General features: G+C 42.7%; 1 protein-coding gene across 2 annotated transcripts; it reads left to right on the top strand.

Moving 5' to 3' along the window:
• The first annotated feature begins 4797 nt into the window (after nucleotides 1-4797).
• Nucleotides 4798-18382, top strand: psmc4 (proteasome 26S subunit, ATPase 4). 2 transcript variants are annotated; one of them, XM_024396645.1, is made up of 10 exons: nucleotides 4798-4901; nucleotides 5692-5790; nucleotides 9048-9234; nucleotides 11138-11284; nucleotides 11441-11644; nucleotides 11799-11966; nucleotides 16744-16820; nucleotides 17074-17242; nucleotides 17659-17714; nucleotides 17926-18382. In XM_024396645.1, the coding sequence occupies exons 1-10, from the start codon at nucleotides 4866-4868 to the stop codon at nucleotides 18037-18039; spliced, it is 1257 nt and encodes a 418-aa protein (XP_024252413.1). In that variant the 5' UTR covers nucleotides 4798-4865; the 3' UTR covers nucleotides 18040-18382. The 2 variants fall into 2 exon arrangements, with proteins under 2 accessions (XP_024252413.1, XP_024252422.1); XM_024396654.2 differs by lacking the exon at nucleotides 4798-4901 and adding an exon at nucleotides 5519-5543.
• The last annotated feature ends 1432 nt before the right edge of the window (nucleotides 18383-19814 follow it).

Below are 19814 nucleotides of genomic sequence, written 5' to 3'. Positions count from 1 at the left end.
ATGGGCATTTTACATTTAAAAAATCTCTGTCATCGGTTTAAAACACATATAACTCCTGTTTAATATTACAATAATATCCATAATATTCAAACAATTCCCCGCATCCAAATCTAATATATATATTTTCACGAACTCACCTTCAGAAAGCTCCATTAGGATGGATTCACAGACTATCTTTTTATCTGTCCTGGCCGCTAAATATTCGGGGCTGTTGGCCTGTGGGTTTGTGGGCTTGTATTTGCGCTAAAGCGGTGCTAACAGAGTGGATCGGTTGTAACTAGACTCGCTGCACGGTGGTGTCCCTAACTAGACATAGTACGGAATGAGTTTACTTTGTGATGACGTTGTTTTACATAGTACGGAATGAGTTTACTTTGTGATGACGTTGTTTTACATAGTACGGAATGAGTTTACTTTGTGATGACGTTGTTTTACATAGTACGGAATGAGTTTACTTTGGGGTGACGTTTTTTTCGGGCGATATCCCGTATGTCATAAAAATAGGGATGGAGTACCCCCCAGAATGTTTTAGAGAACAAAAGGCAGTGAATTCTAACCGGGGTGGGGGCACCAGGCGTTGATTAGAAATAACATTGTTTAACCCCGGGGTCGGTCTAGACATACTGTATTATTTCTGGGGTGTTTGAATTTAAATTCGGATTTGAAAGACCTGTGTGTTAATGAATCGAAAGTGCCCATTTTAAGAGACGCCGTCACACTTTTTGATGGGGGGTAGGCAGATATCCGGACTCACTGTATGCATGATAGTGCAAACCTTGGTTTCAAACGATCCCTACAGAGACACCCCCCCTTTTGTTTTTGAAACACACACACCTCATGGCCCGGCACAAGTGCACCCGCCCACGCACATGGCTTTTCCGTAAGTCTTTTTCTTCGTGACAGACTGGGTTGAGAGCGAAAACGAGAGCTTCCCGTTCATTAAGGGGTGAGATACAATTTTAAAACCATTTTATTTAATTCAAAATATTTAGTACATACAGTTTAAAGCACGTTATAATTAAACATTTTTACTATTCCTTTCTTACAGATAAAGGGGCTGGTTAGCCCTGACCATTATCCGTTTCCAATTCACAATCGCAAAGACGCTTGCACGCTCCATCAAAGCTGCGTAAATTTTCACTCCATGGGTAGATAATCCGTCCGGCATGTATGTCCTGGGTATGCCCACAGCATTCATTTATAAAATGGGTAGAACATGAATCTGTTTAAGTCATAAGTAAAGGCTTTTCATAAAGATGCTGTCATGATTGACTGTGACACATATTTAACAGGTATTGCTTGTTACAGAAGACTACTGTTGTACATTGAATATCCACTAGCATATTTTTGTGGCATCTCCACTATATCTGTCATGTTACTGGGGTCTTTTTAAAAGTCAATAAACATGCATGTAGATTGTAAACTCTTGTTTCACAGTAGATTTGTTTAAGCTCACCAAGAAACACCTGCTTTATCACACGGCATTAATTAATAAGCTGGGTATAAAATTGTTCTGTTTAAGTCATAAGTAAAGGCCTTTCGAAAAAGGGGCTGTCATGATTGACTGTGGCCCATATTTAACACGTATTGCTTGTTACAGAAGACTACTGTTGTACATTGAATATCCACTAGCAGATTTTTGTAGCATCTCCACTATATCTGTCATGTTACTGTGGTCTTTTTAAAAGTCAATAAACATGTGTGTAATCTTGACAGCTGACTCTGCCTTGCCATTTGCTTTTGGGTGTCTTGGAGAGGAGGTCACGTAGTCAAACTCCCATTCTGAGACCAAACGCTTGAACTGTGCAGTGAATTGTGGGCCATTGTCCGTGATGACCTTGTCAGGCTGACCTTGCCTTGCAAACTGTGCCTTGCAGCGCTTTATGACCGTCTCTGCAGACAAGTCAGGGAGCAGTTAATTTTCCCAAAAGTCAGAGTTGTGATCAACAATGAGAAGATAGTCATTTTGTCTGTGGCTGAATAAGTCCATGCTGACGATCTGCCAGGCCCTTGTGGGCAGTTCGTGTGACATCATGGTTTCTTTTCGCTGTTCATGATCATGCTCGTTGCATGTGGTACAGCTGCTACAGTGACTGTAGGTGTTCGTCCTTGTCAGTGTGTTGCCTTATCTGGGCTAGGCGGTGATCTGTGACGTTTAAGTAGTCTGCCTGATTGATCTGTTGTAGCGAACAGATGGCATGCCACTGATAGGCAGTGCCTCTGCCTGTACATTGTGCTGTTGCCCTGCTCAGTGTGTCGCTGATGTACATCTCTGGTCCTGGCTTGTAGATGACCTTCAGACTGTAGTTTTGCAGAGTCAGGAGTATGCTTTGATGCCCCTTGGGCACATTGTGGAGAGGTTTACTGAATATAGCAATGAGTGGTTTGTGGTCAGTTTCAGCGGTGACCAGTTCTCGACCATATAATAGTGATGGAAGAGCTGGCAGGAGAAGATGATGCTGAGGCACTCTTTCTCAATTTGTGCATAGTTTTGTTTGGTGGGAGTGAGCGCTCTCAGGGCAAACGCAACGGGCTGGCCTTCCTGCATAAGGCAGCATCCAAGTCCCCTTTGGCTGGAGTCGCTTTGGATTGTGACAGGCTTTGTGATGTCATAGTAGCGCAACACTGGCATGGATGAAGCCAGAGATTTCATCTCCTGCATTGCGGCCTTGTGTTTGAGTAACCAGTGCCATGGTGTGTCTTTGTCCAGCACCCGGCAAGATAGTTTGCAAAGCCGATGAGACGCTGTACTCCTTTTGCATCAGACGGGTTTGGCATGTCGAGGATCGCTCTGACCTTGTCTGGGTCCGGCTTTAGCGGGTGGAGCGTGTGGAGACGGTTGGCTTCATCCTGTGGGGAAATTGGGGCCGAAAGGCCAAGAGGAGAAGCCAAGCTTTGGCTTTGTTGGCGAAGAGGCACTATATTACTCTGTGCCCTGTGTAATCCCTTACTTCCCAACCCTGACTGTCTGACCATTACTCCCCAACCCTGACTGGCTGACTGTATCTAAACATATACTTTTTTATCAGTAAGATGTGGTCTTTTGATATAGTTGATGACAATAATAATAATTTTATTTTTAATACAGGCTCCTATCTTGTTGTCGATACACATCAAATATGAATATTTGCCAATGGTTGACATTGTACTTTATTTATTGATTGCATGTTTGGATTTCTGTGACTTTAAATGTTAATACAATTAATTTGTGACTTTACAAGTTTGCTACCCAATCTTTATTTGTATTATTATTATTATTGTTAATATTACTATTATTTATAATAGAATACATTGGACAGGAACCCGTGAAGGAACATTTTATGTTTGTGCTTTTCGAATAACCAATTTGACTGGGTTCATGCAAGTGAATGATTGAGCTTGCCTGGGAGGAATCCTCACTATCAGTATAATGCAGTTTGGCAGTACGCCTAGAACATTGTTTTGAGAACCAAAAGGGATGTCTCAGATTCAAGGTCTCAGCTTAGAGAGAATAAGCCTTGTGAGGTATTGGTCAGTCACATGCATGAACCAAAAGTTAATGATGAATTAATCATGAATAATGTAAATCATACAAATATAACTTGTCTCTGTAAGCAAGTATATAAGCGAACTCATGGGACTGCCCCGACAGAGCTCCTGACAGACTTGTTGCATTAAGTTTGTTGGAACCTCTCAAGCTTGCTGATAATAAACAATTATTTAAAATTGACTCAGTGTCCCTGTGTTGAATTTCCACAACAAACCTTAAATCCCTACATTCCGAGAAGGTTCTTTAAGGAACCTTTTTAAAAGGTTCCTCAGGGAAAAGGTTCCACTGGTGTTGCAATCTGATGAACCCCTAAAGGTGCCTCCAGGAACCTTTTCATTTTAGAGCCCTCAAACCCAACTCTGAACCTCGAAGCCAGTTCCCCTGCATTGTTTTCATTGATCCCCTCTAATCAGGGACTGATTTAGACCTGGGACACCAGATGTGTGCAATTAATTATCAGGTATAACAGCAAACCAGCAGGATTCGGACCTTGTAGGGTAATAGTTTAGTACCGCTGTTTAGAGTATATTGTTTGCGCAATACATTTTGATAACTAAAAGACGAATTCAGGGCCTTTCCGACTGTAGGCAATGCGATTTAAAACAATCCACATCTTATTTATTTCAAAGAGGCTAATGACCCTCTGTGGCCAAATCATGCTTTCTGGTGTAGTAGCCTATTTAGAAGTATTTTATTTGTTTCTGTATAGACAGGAGTAGGCTAATTAGGCTATATAATTTTGGCCATTTTAATTGAATTGCCTTTATGGGAAGCTTAGCCTATGGGGGACAGTGATCCATCGAAAACAACTGAATGTCGTTGTGATAGATTTGGTATAAAGCATTTTTTTTTCATCTGTGGACAGATTTAATACAAGACAAAAATGAAAAGCAATGCAACAGAGGAACGGTGCAACAGACTATGCAGCAGCAGTAGAGTCATACAGCCTATTATAGCTTCCAGCTAACTGTCAGGAAATACACAAACCTCACCTAACCTATTGAACGTCACTGTCAACATAATTTGCCAAACTGTTCTGTACATAAAACTAGGATTCTGCTAAAGATAGCGTGAGCAGTCATTCACCTGCTGTCCATCATATCTATCATTACTATTCATCTTATTCATAGTGATGTGAGGGTGTTTGCTTACTATAAGGTTTAGAAAACAAATTACTCCGAAGAACACAAATCATTGTATTTGTGGAGCAATCTCTCAATTCATTTGCATTTGTTGATAATGCTTGTCCACAGAAACTTCATTACCCATGAATCCCACAAATGTCTCTTGGGTCCTTACGTAGAACGTCAGTACGTCGCATGATAAGGAATTTAACATGGAGGACATTGGAGTAACTGTTGAAAAAATTCAGGTATGATTCATTTTGATTGTGTACATTTTTACCGTTGTTTTTGGTTATACAAAACTTTAAAAAGTACAGACAACTTAAAACGTACTATCTTTAATTTAAAGTGTTCTCTGAATACATTTAATTCGTCCGTCATCCAACTAAACGTGCCAATTCATTCACGGCACTGTAAATGCTCTGTCATGTAAGCTAACATGCTATCTCAACTGGCAGGCTTGGCAACTTTAGCCAGTTAGCTAAACGTTTGTATTTTGGTGTAGCTACGTTAGCTGACATCTGCCTTGGCTAATAATTAATAATAAGGCATTTAGAAAAGGCTAACGTTAACATTACAATAGGCTCCGTCATATCCAATCTAATTTCCGCGCTAGCTATTTAACTACTTCGCTAGTTCTACATTCGGTTGTTATTTGATTTGTTAACTTAGCTAACTAACCTTAGCTGCCGGCCGTTGACTTGTGTTATTTTGTTTGTTGTAGCTTCAAGCGTACCAATACTACACTCACAACATGAATAGCTAATGTTACCTCCCGCGGCAACGTACTTATCCTTTACGGAACAGCACTGAAACAATGTTGTGGATTGAAATATCTTCCAATCCGTTCCTCTCACTTTTTCTATCGGTCATCGCTCACCCATCATTAGGCAAGTAAATTAACAAGCTAGCTAACAACACCACAAACAGTTAGCTAGTAGCTAACGTTAACATTTGCTACAGCGTTTTCACATGTTTGGGGTTATGCTTACGACGTCGAATTTGTGTAAATGCTTGTGTTGTCTTATGTCTACACAGGACGAAGTGCCTGTCATGCTGAACTCACGACCCCAGACGGGGCTTTCTTTCTTGGCCCCAGAACCAGAAGATCTTGAAGACCTTTACAGCAGATACAAGGTCTGTACTGGGAACAGCTTCTGTCTATGCTTGACTGTTGAGGTCTATTTATGTCAGCACAACAAGAAAAGCACTTTAAATCATACAGGCCCTTTCTGTGATTTCTTCAATCACAGTAAAGGTGTTAACTATTTCAGTGCCTAGAGAAAGTATTCACACCCCTTTACTTTTTCCACATTTTGTTGTTACAGCCTGAATTTAAAATGTATTAAATATAGCGTTCTTTTCTTCTCTGGCCTACACCCAATACCCCGTAATGTCAGTGTAATTATATTTTGAGTTTTTTAAACTAATTAATAAAAAATGAAAAGCTGAAATGTATTGAGTCATGTATTCAACCCCTATGTTATGGCAAGCCTAAATAAGTTTTGAAGTAATAATGTGCTTAAGTTACATAAGTTGCATGGACTCTCACTGTGCAATAATAGTGTTTATCAGGAATTCTGAATGACAACCTCATCTCTGTACCTCACACACAATTATCGTTAAGGTCCCTCAGTTGAGCAGTGAATTTCAAACACAGATTCAACCACAAAGACCAGGTAGGATTTACAATGCCTTGCACAGAAGGGCACATATTGTAGATAAACAAATACGGACATTGAATACCTCTTCCAGCAAGATGAAGTTATTAATTACACTTTAGATGGTGCATCAATACACCCAGCCACTACAAAGATACAGGCGTCCTTCCTAACTCAGTTGCCGGAGAGGAAGGAAACCACTTAGGGATTTCACCACGAGACCAATGGTAACATTAAAACAGAGTTGAAGGCTGTGATAGGAGAAAACTGAGGAAGGATCAACAATGGTGTTATTACTCCACAATACTAGCCTAATATACAGTGTGAAAACGAGAGCCTGTACAGAATAAAAATACTCCAAAGCAGCACCCTGTTTGCAACAAGGCATTGAAGTAATACTGCAAAAAATGTGACAAATCAATTACCCTATTCCTGAAAACAAATGTATGTTTGGGGCAAATACAACACAGTACCACTCTGTATTTCAAGTATAATGATTGCTGCATCATGTCAGGATAAAAAAATACATGGAATGAAGCTAAACACAGGCAAAATCCTAGAGGAAACCTGGTTCAATCTATTTTCCACTAGATACTGGGAGATTAATTCACATTTCAGCAGGACAATAACCTAAAACACAAGGCCAAATCTACACTGGGGTTGCTTACCAAGAAGACAGTGAATGTTCCTGAGTGGCCAAGTTACAGTTTTGACTTAAATATATGGCAAGACCTGAAACGGTTGTCTAGCAATGATTTGACAGAGCTTGAAGAATAAAAAAGAAATAACAAATGGCAAATGTTGCACAATCCAGGTGTGGAAAGCTTTTAGAGACTAACACAGACTCACAGCTGTAATCACTGCCAAATGTGCTTCTACAAAGTATTAACTCAATGGTGTGAATACTTACAGAAATATAACATTGACATATTTCATTTTCAATATATTTGCAAACATTTTTTATGAAAGTTTTCACTTTTATTATTGGGTTATGAAGATAGATTGTTGAGAAAAAACATTGAATCCATTTTGAATTCAGACAAAATGTGGAATAAGTCTAAGGATATGAATACTTTCTGAAAGCACTAATTCAATCAAATGTATTTATAAAGCCCTTTTTACATAGGCAGATGTCACAAAGTGCTATACAGAAACCCAGCCTAAAACCCCAAACGGCAAGCAATGCAGATGTAAAAGTACAGTGGCTCAGAAAAACGCCATAGAAAGGCAGGAACCTAGGAAGAAACCTAGAGGAACCATGCTCTGGGGGGTGGCCAGCCCTCTTCTGGCTGTGCTGGGTGGAGATTGTAACAGTACATGGCCAAGATGTTCAAACGTTCATAGATGACCAGCAGGGTCAAATAATAATCACAGTGGTTGTACAGGGTGCAACATGTCAGCACCTCAGGAGTAAATGTCAATTGGCATTTCATGGCCGATCATTCAGAGTTGGAGACAGCAGGTGCGGTAGAGAGAGAGAGTTGAAAACAGCACGTCCGGTGAACAGGTCAGGGTTCCATAGGCGGAACAGTTGAAACTGGAGCAGCAGCACGACCAGGTGGACTGGGGACAGCAAGGAGTCCTGAGGCATGGACCTAGGGCTCAAGTCAGAGAGAGAGAGCGCATACATACTCAATTCACACAGGACACTGGATAAGACGGGAGAAATACTGCAGATATACGGACTGACCCTATCCCCCCGACACAAACTATTGCAGCATAAATACTGGAGACTAAGACAGGAGGGGTCGGGAGACACTGTGGCCCCGTCCGACGATACCCCCGGACAGGGCCAACCAGGAAGGATATAACCCCACCCACTTTGCCGAAGCACAGCCCCCACACCACTAGAGGGATATCTTCAAACCACCAACTTACTATCCTGAGACGAGGACGAGTATAGTCCACAAAGATCTCCCTCACTGCACGAACCTCGAGGGGTCGCCAACCCAGACAGGAAGATCACGTCAGTGACTCAAGTGACGCACCCCTCCTAGGGACGGCATGGAAGAGCACCAGTAAGCCAGTGCCTCAGCCCCCATAATAGTGTTAGAGGCAGAGAATTCCAGTGGAGAGAAGGGAACCGGCCAGGCAGAGACAGCAAGGGCGGATTGTCGCTCCAGTGCCTTTCCGTTCACCTTGTATTTAAACAAAGCAGCAGCTTCTCTTCTTGGGGTCCAGCAAAATTAAGGCAGTTTATACAATTTAAAAAAAATGTACAATACATTCACAGATTTCACAACACACTGTGTGCCTGCAGGTCCCTACTCCACCACTACCACATATCTACAGTACTAAATCCATGTGTATTTTATCGTGTGTGTATGCATGTGCCTGTGCCAATGGTTGTTGCTTCACAGTACCTGCTGTTCCATAAGATGTTTTTTTAAATCTAAGTTTACTGCTTGCGTCAGTTACTTGATGTGGAATAGAGTTTCGTGTAGTCATGGCTCTATGTAGTACTGTGTGCCTCCCATAGGGCCTGCATCTTGTGACCATAGCGTACCTGTAGGTATGTACGGTAGGACCAAATCGGAAAGATAGGTAGGAGCACCCAATGTATTGCTTTGTAGGTTAGCAGTAAAACCTTGAAATCAGCCCTTGCCTTAACAGGAAGCCAGTGTAGAGGCTAGCACTGGAGTAATATGATTTTAAAAAATTGGTTCACCATGATTCATCAACAAACATACATTCTCCATGACACTGTTCCCACCCTCTCCTTTACTATTGTAGAAGCTGCAGCAGGAGCTAGAGTTTCTGGAGGTGCAGGAGGAGTACATCAAAGATGAACAGAAGAACCTGAAGAAGGAGTTCCTCCACGCCCAGGAGGAGGTAAAGAGGATACAGAGTATCCCCCTGGTCATCGGCCAGTTCCTGGAGGCTGTGGACCAAAACACAGCCATCGTGGGCTCCACCACAGGTACAGTATTTTTACTCTTGTCTGACCTCGCATAGATTGTGTAGGTAAGCCTCTGGTTGTTGCCTCCAGAGACTGGAGACTTGAGTCCGAGTCGATATATCGGTCTGATTATTGGCCCTTTTATTGGCACTTTTCTAGTCTATCGGCCCTTCTCTATCGGTTTTGCTGATAGTCCCGCTGCATAGCAATACTGCTGCTATGCCAGCCGCCACTCACTGCCTGAGCCACGAGCACTGCACAATGCTGATGAATGTCTAACTGGGAAAATCAGCAGCAGCAGCGGCAAGCTTGCTCATCCTCTAACAGAAAGGTGCAGTATTGAGAAACAGATTAATTGACACGGTGACCAAAATTGCAGATGCGCTTCCCTGAGACGGTTTTCTGGCAGTTTGTGCAGAAATTCTTCAGTTGTGTAAACCCACGGTTTCATCAGCTGTCCGGGTGGCTGGTCTCAGACAATCACGCAGGTGATGAAGCTGGATGTGGAGGTCCTAGGCTGGCATGGTTACACGGGGTCTGCGTTTGTGACGCCGGTTGGACGTACTGCCAAATTCTCAAAAATGACATTCAAGACGGCTTATTGTAGAGAAATTAACATTCAATTATCTGGAAACAGCTCTTGTGGACATTCCTGCAGTCAGCATGCCAATTTCCCCCTCCCTCAACTTGAGACAGCTGTATAATCAGCTTCTTGATTTTCCACACCATTCAGGTTGATGGATTATCTTGGCAAAAGATAAATGCTCACTAACAGGGATGTAAACAAATTTGTGCATACTTTTGAGAGAAATAACTTTTTGTGCATATGGAACATTTCTGGGGTCTTTTATTTCAGCTCACGATACGTGGGACCAACAGTGTATTTATCATAGTAGCAGTAAACAGCAGCAAGTGATATGAGAGATGTGAAAGGGAGTGGAGTTACAGCCTCGCTCTATCCAAATGTAGCAGTAAAAACCCACCCATTTCTTGACAGATAGCTAGAATAGCCAATTGAGTTGTTTCAAATTTCGTCCTGAGTTCTTTGGAGAGAATACTTTTTTCCCGATCCCAGAAAATAACAACTTCTAGTTTCGTAAACAATCCGTGATCACAAATCATAACGTTTCCTTTGTCCCATTTGCATTAAATAGATTTTATTTTATTTTCTCAAACTAACAGCAGTGCCTATATGATGTCATTCCATACAGGCATGACATGCTGGCATGGTACTTTCATGCGAATGTTGTTGATCAGTTGGCTAATATACTCTATGTCCAAAATGAAGGACAAACAAAGTGTCATCTTTAGCGCCATAGACTCTACTGACCAGCCAAAACAAGCTCAAAAACTCAATGCATGCACACACTCCTATTGAATATGGATTCACCTGTATTGTGAGAGTGCCTATGACATCTTCATTTACCATTCAAATACAATTACTATTATGTTATTTAGTTTGGTTAAAAACAAAGTCAAATTTATTGGTCGGTTTTAAAATTGATGCATTATTGCATACATGGCTGTCTTTGGGAAATTTTATGATATTGTATATCTGCCTAAAATAGGCCCCTAAACAGTCCATAATGTTCATTCTCTAATAGCCACACCCATAAGCACTCATATTTTGCACAGTAACACCAATGCCTCATTCTTACTGTAATGCTAAACATGTGGCTCTAATATTCACTAATGACATTTCCCCCTCTTTCCCTGTGCCACCCTCTTTTTCTGCTTCTCTCTGTCCACCCCCTTTTCTGTCTCTGTCCACCCCCTTTTCTGTCTCTGTCTACCCCCTTTTCTGTCTCTGTCTACCCCCTTTTCTGTCTCTGTCTACCCCCTTTTCTGTCTCTGTCTACCCCCTGTCTCTGTCTCTGTCTCTGTCCACCCCCTTCTCTGTCACCCCCTTTTCTCCTTGACTCAGGCTCAAACTACTATGTGCGTATCCTAAGCACCATCGACAGAGAGCTGCTGAAGCCCAATGCGTCGGTGGCCCTGCACAAGCACAGCAATGCCCTGGTGGATGTGCTCCCCCCAGAGGCTGACAGCAGTATCATGATGCTCACATCAGGTACACATGCACACTATTCTACCCCCTGGTATACATATCCCTTTGTAATATATATTTAACAGTCATGAGTGGAACAAACATGCATTCATGCGTGCTTACATACATTACATGCATAGTCCACTCATTGATACCATTTTCCTGTATCTCTCCGTGCAGACCAAAAGCCGGATGTGATGTATGCTGACATCGGAGGGATGGATATCCAGAAGCAGGAAGTGAGGGAAGCAGTGGAGCTTCCACTCACACACTTTGAGCTTTACAAACAGATTGGCATTGACCCGCCCAGGGGGGTTCTGATGTATGGGCCTCCTGGCTGTGGGAAGACCATGCTAGCCAAGGCTGTGGCTCACCACACAACAGGTAGGCCATTCATCATGTTCACCATTATCTATAGGATGCACAGGTGATTAGACAATGTTATTTTTTTGGGAGCAAAAAATTGTCAAGTGTACCATATCAGTATTTGGTTATTGACCAATGCATTTGATTTGATATCTTGGTCTCTCTCTCTCAGCGGCGTTCATCCGCGTGGTAGGCTCCGAGTTTGTGCAGAAGTACCTGGGCGAGGGCCCCCGCATGGTGCGTGACGTCTTCCGGCTGGCCAAGGAAAACGCACCCGCCATCATCTTCATCGATGAGATCGATGCCATCGCTACCAAGCGTTTTGATGCACAGACTGGAGGTATGAGCCATTGTGTACCTTTTAAAATCAGCTGCACAGAATAGGCTATGGAATGGACTGGTCATTGGCTAATCACTAGCATTGCACATAGCAACCAAATCCAATAAGACAAGCAAAATAGAGCAGATTTACAGATTGGCATTCCTGATATCAAATGTCTCTACCTGTGATCTTCAGGGTTCTCACAGGGTGCTTAAAGTACTTGAATTTGGTACTCTGAAATTCAAGTACTGGAGAACCTTGAAAATCTGACATTTTGTCAAGTTGGTACTTGAAAAGTACTTGGAATTAAAATGAGAGGAGAGGGCCTCCCGAGTGTCACACAACCGTCTGTGATCGGGAGTCCCATAGGGCTGCTCACAATTGGCCCAGCGTTGTCCGGGTTAGGGGAGGGTTTGACGGTGGGGGGGGTTACTTGTCTCATCGCGCTCTAGCGACTCTTGGTGGCGGGCCGGGCTCCTGCAGGCTGACCTCAGATGGTGTATCCTCTGACACATTGGTGCGGCTGGCTGGTGTTAAGAAGCGCAGTTTGGCGGGTTATGTTTCAGAGGACGCATGACTCGACCTTCGCCTCCCGAGCCTTTTGGGGAGTTGCAGCGATGAGACCAGATCGAAAAGGGGGTTAAAAAAATATATATTTAATTGATAGAACAGATAATGATCAAATGTGTTTATCAAATACATTTTTTTTGTCACATACACATGGTTAGCAGATGTTAATGCGAGTGTAGCGAAATGTTTGGGCTTCTAGTTCCAACAATGCAGTAATAATCAACGAGTAATCTAACTAACAATTTCACAACAACTACCTTATACACAAGTGTAAAGGGATGAAGAATATGTACATAAAGATAAATGAATGAGTGATGGTACGGAATGGCATAGGCAAGATGCAGTAGATGGTATCGAGTACAGTATATACATATGAGATGAGTATTGTAGGGTATGTAAGCATTATATTAAGTGGCATTGTTTAAAGTGGCTAGTGATACATTTTTTACATACATTTTTCCATAATTAAAGTGGCTGGAGTTGAGTCAGTATGTTGGCAGCAGCCACTCAATGTTAGTGGTGGCTGTTTAACAGTCTGATGGCCTTGAGATAGAAGCTGTTTTATCAGTCTCTCGGTCCCTGCTTTGATGCATCTGTGCTGACCTCGCCTTCTGGATGATAGCGGGGTGAACAGGCAGTGGCTCGGGTGGTTGTTGTCCTTGATAATCTACAATGTGATTTTCTGGATTTTTCCCCCTAATTTTGTCTGTCATAGTTGAAGTGTACGTATGATGAAAATTACAGGCCTCATCTTTTTAAGTGGGAGAACTTGGTGGCTGACTAAATACTTTTTTGCCCCACTGTAGGTATTCCTCTTGTCCAGATCGGTTAGGGCAGTGTGATTGCGATTGCGTCGTCTGTGGACCTATTGGGGCGGTAAGCATATTGGAGTGGGTCTAGGGTGTCAGGTAGGGTGGAGGTGATATGGTCCTTGACTAGTCTCTCAAAGCATTTCATGATGATGGAAGTGAGTGCTACGGTGCGGTAGTCATTTAGCTCAGTTACCTTAGCTTTCTTGGGAACAGGAACAATGGTGGCCCTCTTGAAACATGTGGGAACAGCAGACTGGGATAAGGATTGATTGAATATGTCCGTAAACACACCAGCCAGCTGGTCTGCGCATGCTCTGAGGATGCGGCTGGGGATGTCGTCTGGGCCTGCAGCCTTTCGAGGGTTAACACGTTTAAATGTTTTACTCACGTTGGCTGCAGTGGAGGAGAGTCCGCAGGTTTTGCTAGCGGGCCGTGTCAGTGGCACTGTATTGTCCTCAAAGCGAGCAAAGATGTTGTTTAGTCTGTCTGGGAGCAAGACATCATGGTCCGCAACGGGACTGGTTTTCTTTTTGTAATCCGTGATTGACCCTGCCACATACCTATTGTCTTAGCCGTTGAATTGCGACTCTACTTTGTCTCTATACTGATGCTTAGCTTGTTTGATTGCCTTGCAGAGGGAATAGCTACACTGTTTGTATTCGGTCATGTTTCTGGTCACCTTGCCCTGGTTAAAAGCAGTGGTTTGCACTTTCAGTTTCGCGCGAATGCTGCCATCAATCTACGGTTTCTGGTTTGGGAATGTTTTAATAGTTCCTGTGGGTACGACATCGCCGATGCACTTGCTTATCAACTCGCTCACCGAATCAGCTTATTCGTCAATGTTGTTGTTTGACGCAATGCGGAACATATCCCAATCCACGTGATCGAAGCAATCTTGAAGCTAGGAATCAGATTGGTCAGACCAGCGTTGACAGACCTGAGTCTGGGAGCTTACTGTTTTAGTCTCTGTCTATAGGCTGGGAGCAACAAAAGGGAGTCGTGGTCAGCTTTTCCGAAAGGAGGGCGGGGGAGGGGCTTATATGCATCGCAGAAGTTAGAATAACAATGATCCAGGGTTTTACCAGCCCTGGTAGCACAATCGATATGCTGATAGAATTTAGGGAGTCTTGTTTTCAGATTAGCCTTGTTAAAATCCCCAGCTACAATGAATGCAGCCTCAGGATATGTGGTTTCCAGTTTACATAGAGTCGATGTGTCTGCTTGGGGGGGAATATATGCGGCTGTGATTATAATCGAAGAGAATTCTCTTGGTAGATAATGCGGTCGACATTTGATTGTGAGGAATTCTTATTCAGGTGAACAGAAGGACTTGATTTCCTGTATGTTGTTATGATCACACCACGTCTCGTTAATCATAAGGCATATACCCCCCCACCCCTCTTCTTACCAGAAAGATGCTTGTTTCTGTCCGCGCGAAGTGTGAAGAAACCAGGTGGCTGTACTGACTCCGATAGCGTGTCTCGAGTGAGCTATGTTTCTGTGAATCAAAGAACGTTAGTCTTTTATGTCTCTCTGAAATGTTACTCTTGCTCGAATTTCATCAACCTTGTTGTCAAGAGACTGAACATTGGCGAGTAGTATGCTTGGGAGCGGTGCGCGATGTGCCCGTCTCCAGAGCCTGACCAGAAGACCACTTCGTCTGCCCCTTTTACGGCGTTGTTGTTTTGGTTCGCCGGCTGGGATCTGATCCATTATCCTGGGTGGTGGGCAAAACAGAGGATCCGCTTTGGAAAATTTGTATTCCTTGTCGTAATGATGATGAGTTGACATTGCTCTTATATCCAGTAGTTCATCCCGACTGTATGTAATAAAACTTAAGATTACCTGGGGTACCAATGTAAGAAATAACATGTAGAATACAAAGCGAGGCGGCCATCTCTGTCAGCGCCGGAAGTTGGATATGAAAAATATAAAATATAATAATGTATTGGTCTTGCGAATTAATTTCCAGACAGACTACAGAGTTGTATTTCCTTACATGTTTCATGCTGTGGTTGCCAGGGGAGCTTGCTCATTCAATCCACACTGCCACTCATCCAGTTAGGTACAGAACCGCCTGTTTGGACGCCGCCAAACATCACTTCGATGGCTAGAATGCCGGAAAAATGTTGATTCAAGCCGGCCTTTTGTGCGTATGGAACATTTCTGGGATCTTTTATTTCAGCTCATGAAACATGGGACCAACACTTTACATGTTGCGTTTTATATATTTTTTTCAATATAGTTCACCCACCTTTTTTACCACTACATCACTGGACCCAACCAACTGACACCATGTAAGGTGCAAAAAATGCGTCAGACTTTGACATTGCGAGCACGGTTAAATCGGTCCTGAAGAGCCACATAAAGGGGGAAAGACAAGTGGCAGCTGTGCTCCTGCTGTTCTGGTGGCCGTTTACTTATCGTTTTTTTCTGACACAGCCCACCCGACCGGCGACCCTAAAGCTGCCGGTCAGAAGCAAGACTCTTTTTCGTAGCTATTAACTAGTAGATTCCCAAAGGTCCAATAAAAAAGTCATTAAGTTGGTAGTAATGTGAATAGGAAATGTGTGTTCACCAGTATTCATCTCCCAAAACTCTGCTCATCGGTAGTCAAATTACAAAATCATCAGTACTGACTTGCATATCTTGTGAAACAATGCGTTATTGAGTAGAACTTGTAAGGTAGTGATGACTACGGTTTTTTTAGGTTGTGGTGATATACTGCCATCTGGTGGCGACTAGTACGAATTGATTGTCCTTAAAAATAAACATTAGTGCTTGGAAAAATATTTAAGTCATTGAATTTGACTTGCCACTGTCTGTACGAACCCTGGATCTTGTCATGCCAACACACATTTGAGCGTTTTAAATTGCAGTATTTCAATCAAACAATGTCCAAATCGGCCTCAACTAAGCAGGTGAAACATGTTTCTGTAAAGGCCCCCTAGTTGCTGTGAGTGTTAGCTAGGCTATGGTTTATCCTTGGCCCAGATGGAGACACAAGGACACAACAGACCCATGGTCCGTCAGCTTATCAAGTTGAGCAATGGGGAAATAAAATAACCTTCATATTTTTGTGTGGCCAAGTGATTTGTTTTGACTGCCACCACCATAGAGTTAGATAGGGTTTTTAAGGACAGGGTAGTTGCAGATAACTTCAGGTTAGAGTTGGGAATTGGAATTTACCTTCAAAACAGAACTACCTGTAAAGATGTCGGTAAATGTCATCATTGTTTAAAGCATCCAGGCAAACCGATTCACAGAGATCTACAATAGAGACAAACTTGGTTGTGGCCTTATTATCTTGAGTGAGATTGATTATTAGGACTGAAAACAAGACCAAGCAGTTAATGGGGTGGTTGAACCCTGACATTGATAATCCCTCATTGTATTCTCTCCTTCCCAAACAGCGGACAGGGAGGTGCAGAGGATTCTGCTGGAGCTTCTCAACCAAATGGACGGCTTTGACCAGACCGTCAACGTCAAGGTGAGCAAAGTGTGAGAGCGCTATGGGCTTTGCCTCTGTGACATACTGTCTCTAGGGCTTATTGTAGGTTGTAGTCTGATTAATGCAGCTAACTTGTATTAACCTTGTGTGTCACATTGAGAATATGTAAAAAGAGAAATGTAGTCACTCTTAAGCTAAACCTATACAGTGAGTGATGTACTACTATGGGTCTTAAAGCCTCTGGTTAAGCCTTTGTCATATGACTTCCTGCCTCTGTTTGATCTGTTGTCAGGTGATCATGGCCACTAACAGGGCCGACACCCTGGACCCCGCCCTCCTGCGCCCAGGCCGTCTGGACAGAAAGATTGAGTTTCCCCTACCTGACCGCCGGCAGAAACGCCTGGTCTTCTCCACCATCACCAGCAAGATGAACCTCTCGGAGGAGGTGGACCTGGAGGACTGTATCCTTATTATGCCCTACCTACAACAGTCTCTCATGACGTGTGTGTGTTAATGGGTGCAGGTGTGCATTGTATTAACTTTCTATCAATGTGTCAAGAAAATCTAGCGGCATCATGCAATAGTTTCCTTCTCAGATCAAGGCACAGGAGCACAAATCCTTTTCTGTGTCCGGTTCAGTGTGTTCTTTAAGTTTTCATTAAATATTTACCTCCTTGAATACAGCTCTGATCTGGAACAATATTCTCAATTAAAGGTCAAATGAACCATGACTTTTAGTACTCTACCTGAATGCCTTCTTTGTATAGTATAATGCACTTTCCCATAACGTCCCTTGGTTGCTAAGTAACCGAAAGAACACTACATTGTTCAGTGTCGTATGAGTTTGTATTTGCGGTTGTCCTTAACCAGTGTGTAGATGTGGCCAGACCAGACAAGATCTCCGGAGCAGACATCAACTCTATCTGCCAGGAGGTGAGTGGGACCCCGTACTGTTGGGAAGAATTCTTCCATGGGGGGTCAACCTACTTCAAAAGACCCAATGTCAAAGAGTAGCAAGTTATTGCGTTCACTAACTCTTGTTCCAAAGATAACTAAATATCTCTGTTACATCACCTGTCGTCGGTGTGAGAAGTGGAAACGCTCTGATAAATGTGCTTATAATTCTTTCATTCCTCTCACTCAGGCTGGCATGCTGGCTGTCCGTGAAAATAGGTACATCGTCCTGGCCAAGGACTTTGAGAAGGCCTACAAGACTGTTATCAAGAAGGATGAGCAGGAGCACGAGTTCTACAAGTAGAAAGTAACCCCACCCCCACTTCTCCATAAAACAAAGAAAAAGGCATTGAGACACATTTTGTTATTTGTGTGCGTTTGTACTACCTTGTCCGTTTGTGGTTTCACAGACTCTAACATTGACCTTGGACTGAATTTTGCTTAATTTACAAGAGGGCCATTGTCAACTCAGGGACTGTGATTCCAAACTTGAACACACACAGTGAATGGAGGGTCTTTTTATGTGCTCTGCAGGTTCTTAAGTATGACTGTAGCTAGTATGATGGCATAGAGTTTGTACCTGTAATGTACTCACTGATAAAACAGTACTCTAAAAATAAGTTTTCCATAAAAATGTAAGAAAAGTATGCATAGTCGTCTTTATTTTTCACACGGACAGAAAATATTGGTTTAAAGTCTAATGATGTGACAAGACACACATTCTAACATGCCCAGGGTCACCTGCAGTGATAGCCATACATTTGATAGATAAACTGACTGTTGGTCATAGATCCTCTACTCTCGCTTGGCGCTCCGTTCCTAGTCAGTCTAGACAGGCAGGCACCACTGATGCGGGGTCCTCCGTAAGAGGGGACATGGTGGCTTCTCTCCCTCCCTCTTTCCCTCTCTCTCTCTGGGTCTGCCCATGAGTCAAAGCAGTTCAGCCTCAGGTTGAAGTTCAGCCTTACACCACAAGGGGAGAAAGGCTTTCTGTTAGTCAGTCAAGCTCTCTGGAGATAGACATTTACTATCAATGGTAAGATTTTGGTTTAGATAGTAAAAGTATATCAAATGGAATAGTACCCACTTGTGTCCCAATGGGAAACTGTTGGGCAGGTGGTCAGTGACTGGGTCAAAGTAGTTGGTGTAGAGGGGCATGGTTGCAGACTCCAGGTCCTGTGACAGCTTGGTGAAGATTGGTCCCAGATCATGGTTTGGTAGCATCCTTTGACCAGGGCAGAGACTGCGCCACATTGCTGATACTACAGCATCCAAGGTGGGCTGGGGCTTCCAGGGATGGAATGGAGGAAGGTGAGGTGGAAGCTTGGACATTCTGAAGAAAGCTTTGGACAACCAAATTAAAATGTGTCTGATCACTAATGGCCATAACTATTTATTTTTCCATAAACATACAGTTTGAGGATCAATCCATCACCTTAGTGGCATGTAGTTATTTGTCAGAAATATATTTAGTTTTAGATACGTTATTGATCATGAAAAAGCAATTCATTTTGGCAACCGCTTCGTTGCTTTTGTTTAACTGCTGCCAGTGGACCAGTAACTTAACCTACATTTAACAACTACCCAGTCCCATAACTTTGAATACTGATGTACTGTGGAAAAAAACAATTCCTTACCTTTTAAATACGATGTTTTGTTGAAATATGGCAAAAAGTCAGTACTTTGGCTTTGACTGCAATTTGTTTACACTTGATTGTCAACAGAGATGAGTGATGCACCATTCTAGAATCTAGAACACATCTATTACAATAGAATACTTTGTCTCCCAGCTTGGGTGTACCATTTGGTAAAAAATCGATACTTACAAGTACAATTATTACATAAAAGCACAACTCAGAACGTGTACGAAAGATACAGTAGTAGGTCTAAATAAACACAAGTAATTTGTGTAACACAATTTCTGTCATTTATCTTTGCCATGTCTCATCGAGTCAAGCAAATCGTGTTTTCCTCGTTCTATGTTCAGTAAGCCATAACACAAAAGGATGGTTATGTCACTGGGTACTCAACGTCACCCCATTCAATTGTATTGCGGGTGCATTCATTCTTGTGAAACCA

The sequence above is a fragment of the Oncorhynchus tshawytscha genome, linkage group LG23, assembly GCF_018296145.1.
Source record: "Oncorhynchus tshawytscha isolate Ot180627B linkage group LG23, Otsh_v2.0, whole genome shotgun sequence".
Taxonomy (NCBI): Eukaryota; Metazoa; Chordata; class Actinopteri; order Salmoniformes; family Salmonidae; genus Oncorhynchus; species Oncorhynchus tshawytscha.
Note: the sequence above shows the minus strand (reverse complement) of the source record. Positions and strands in the feature narration are given on the sequence as shown.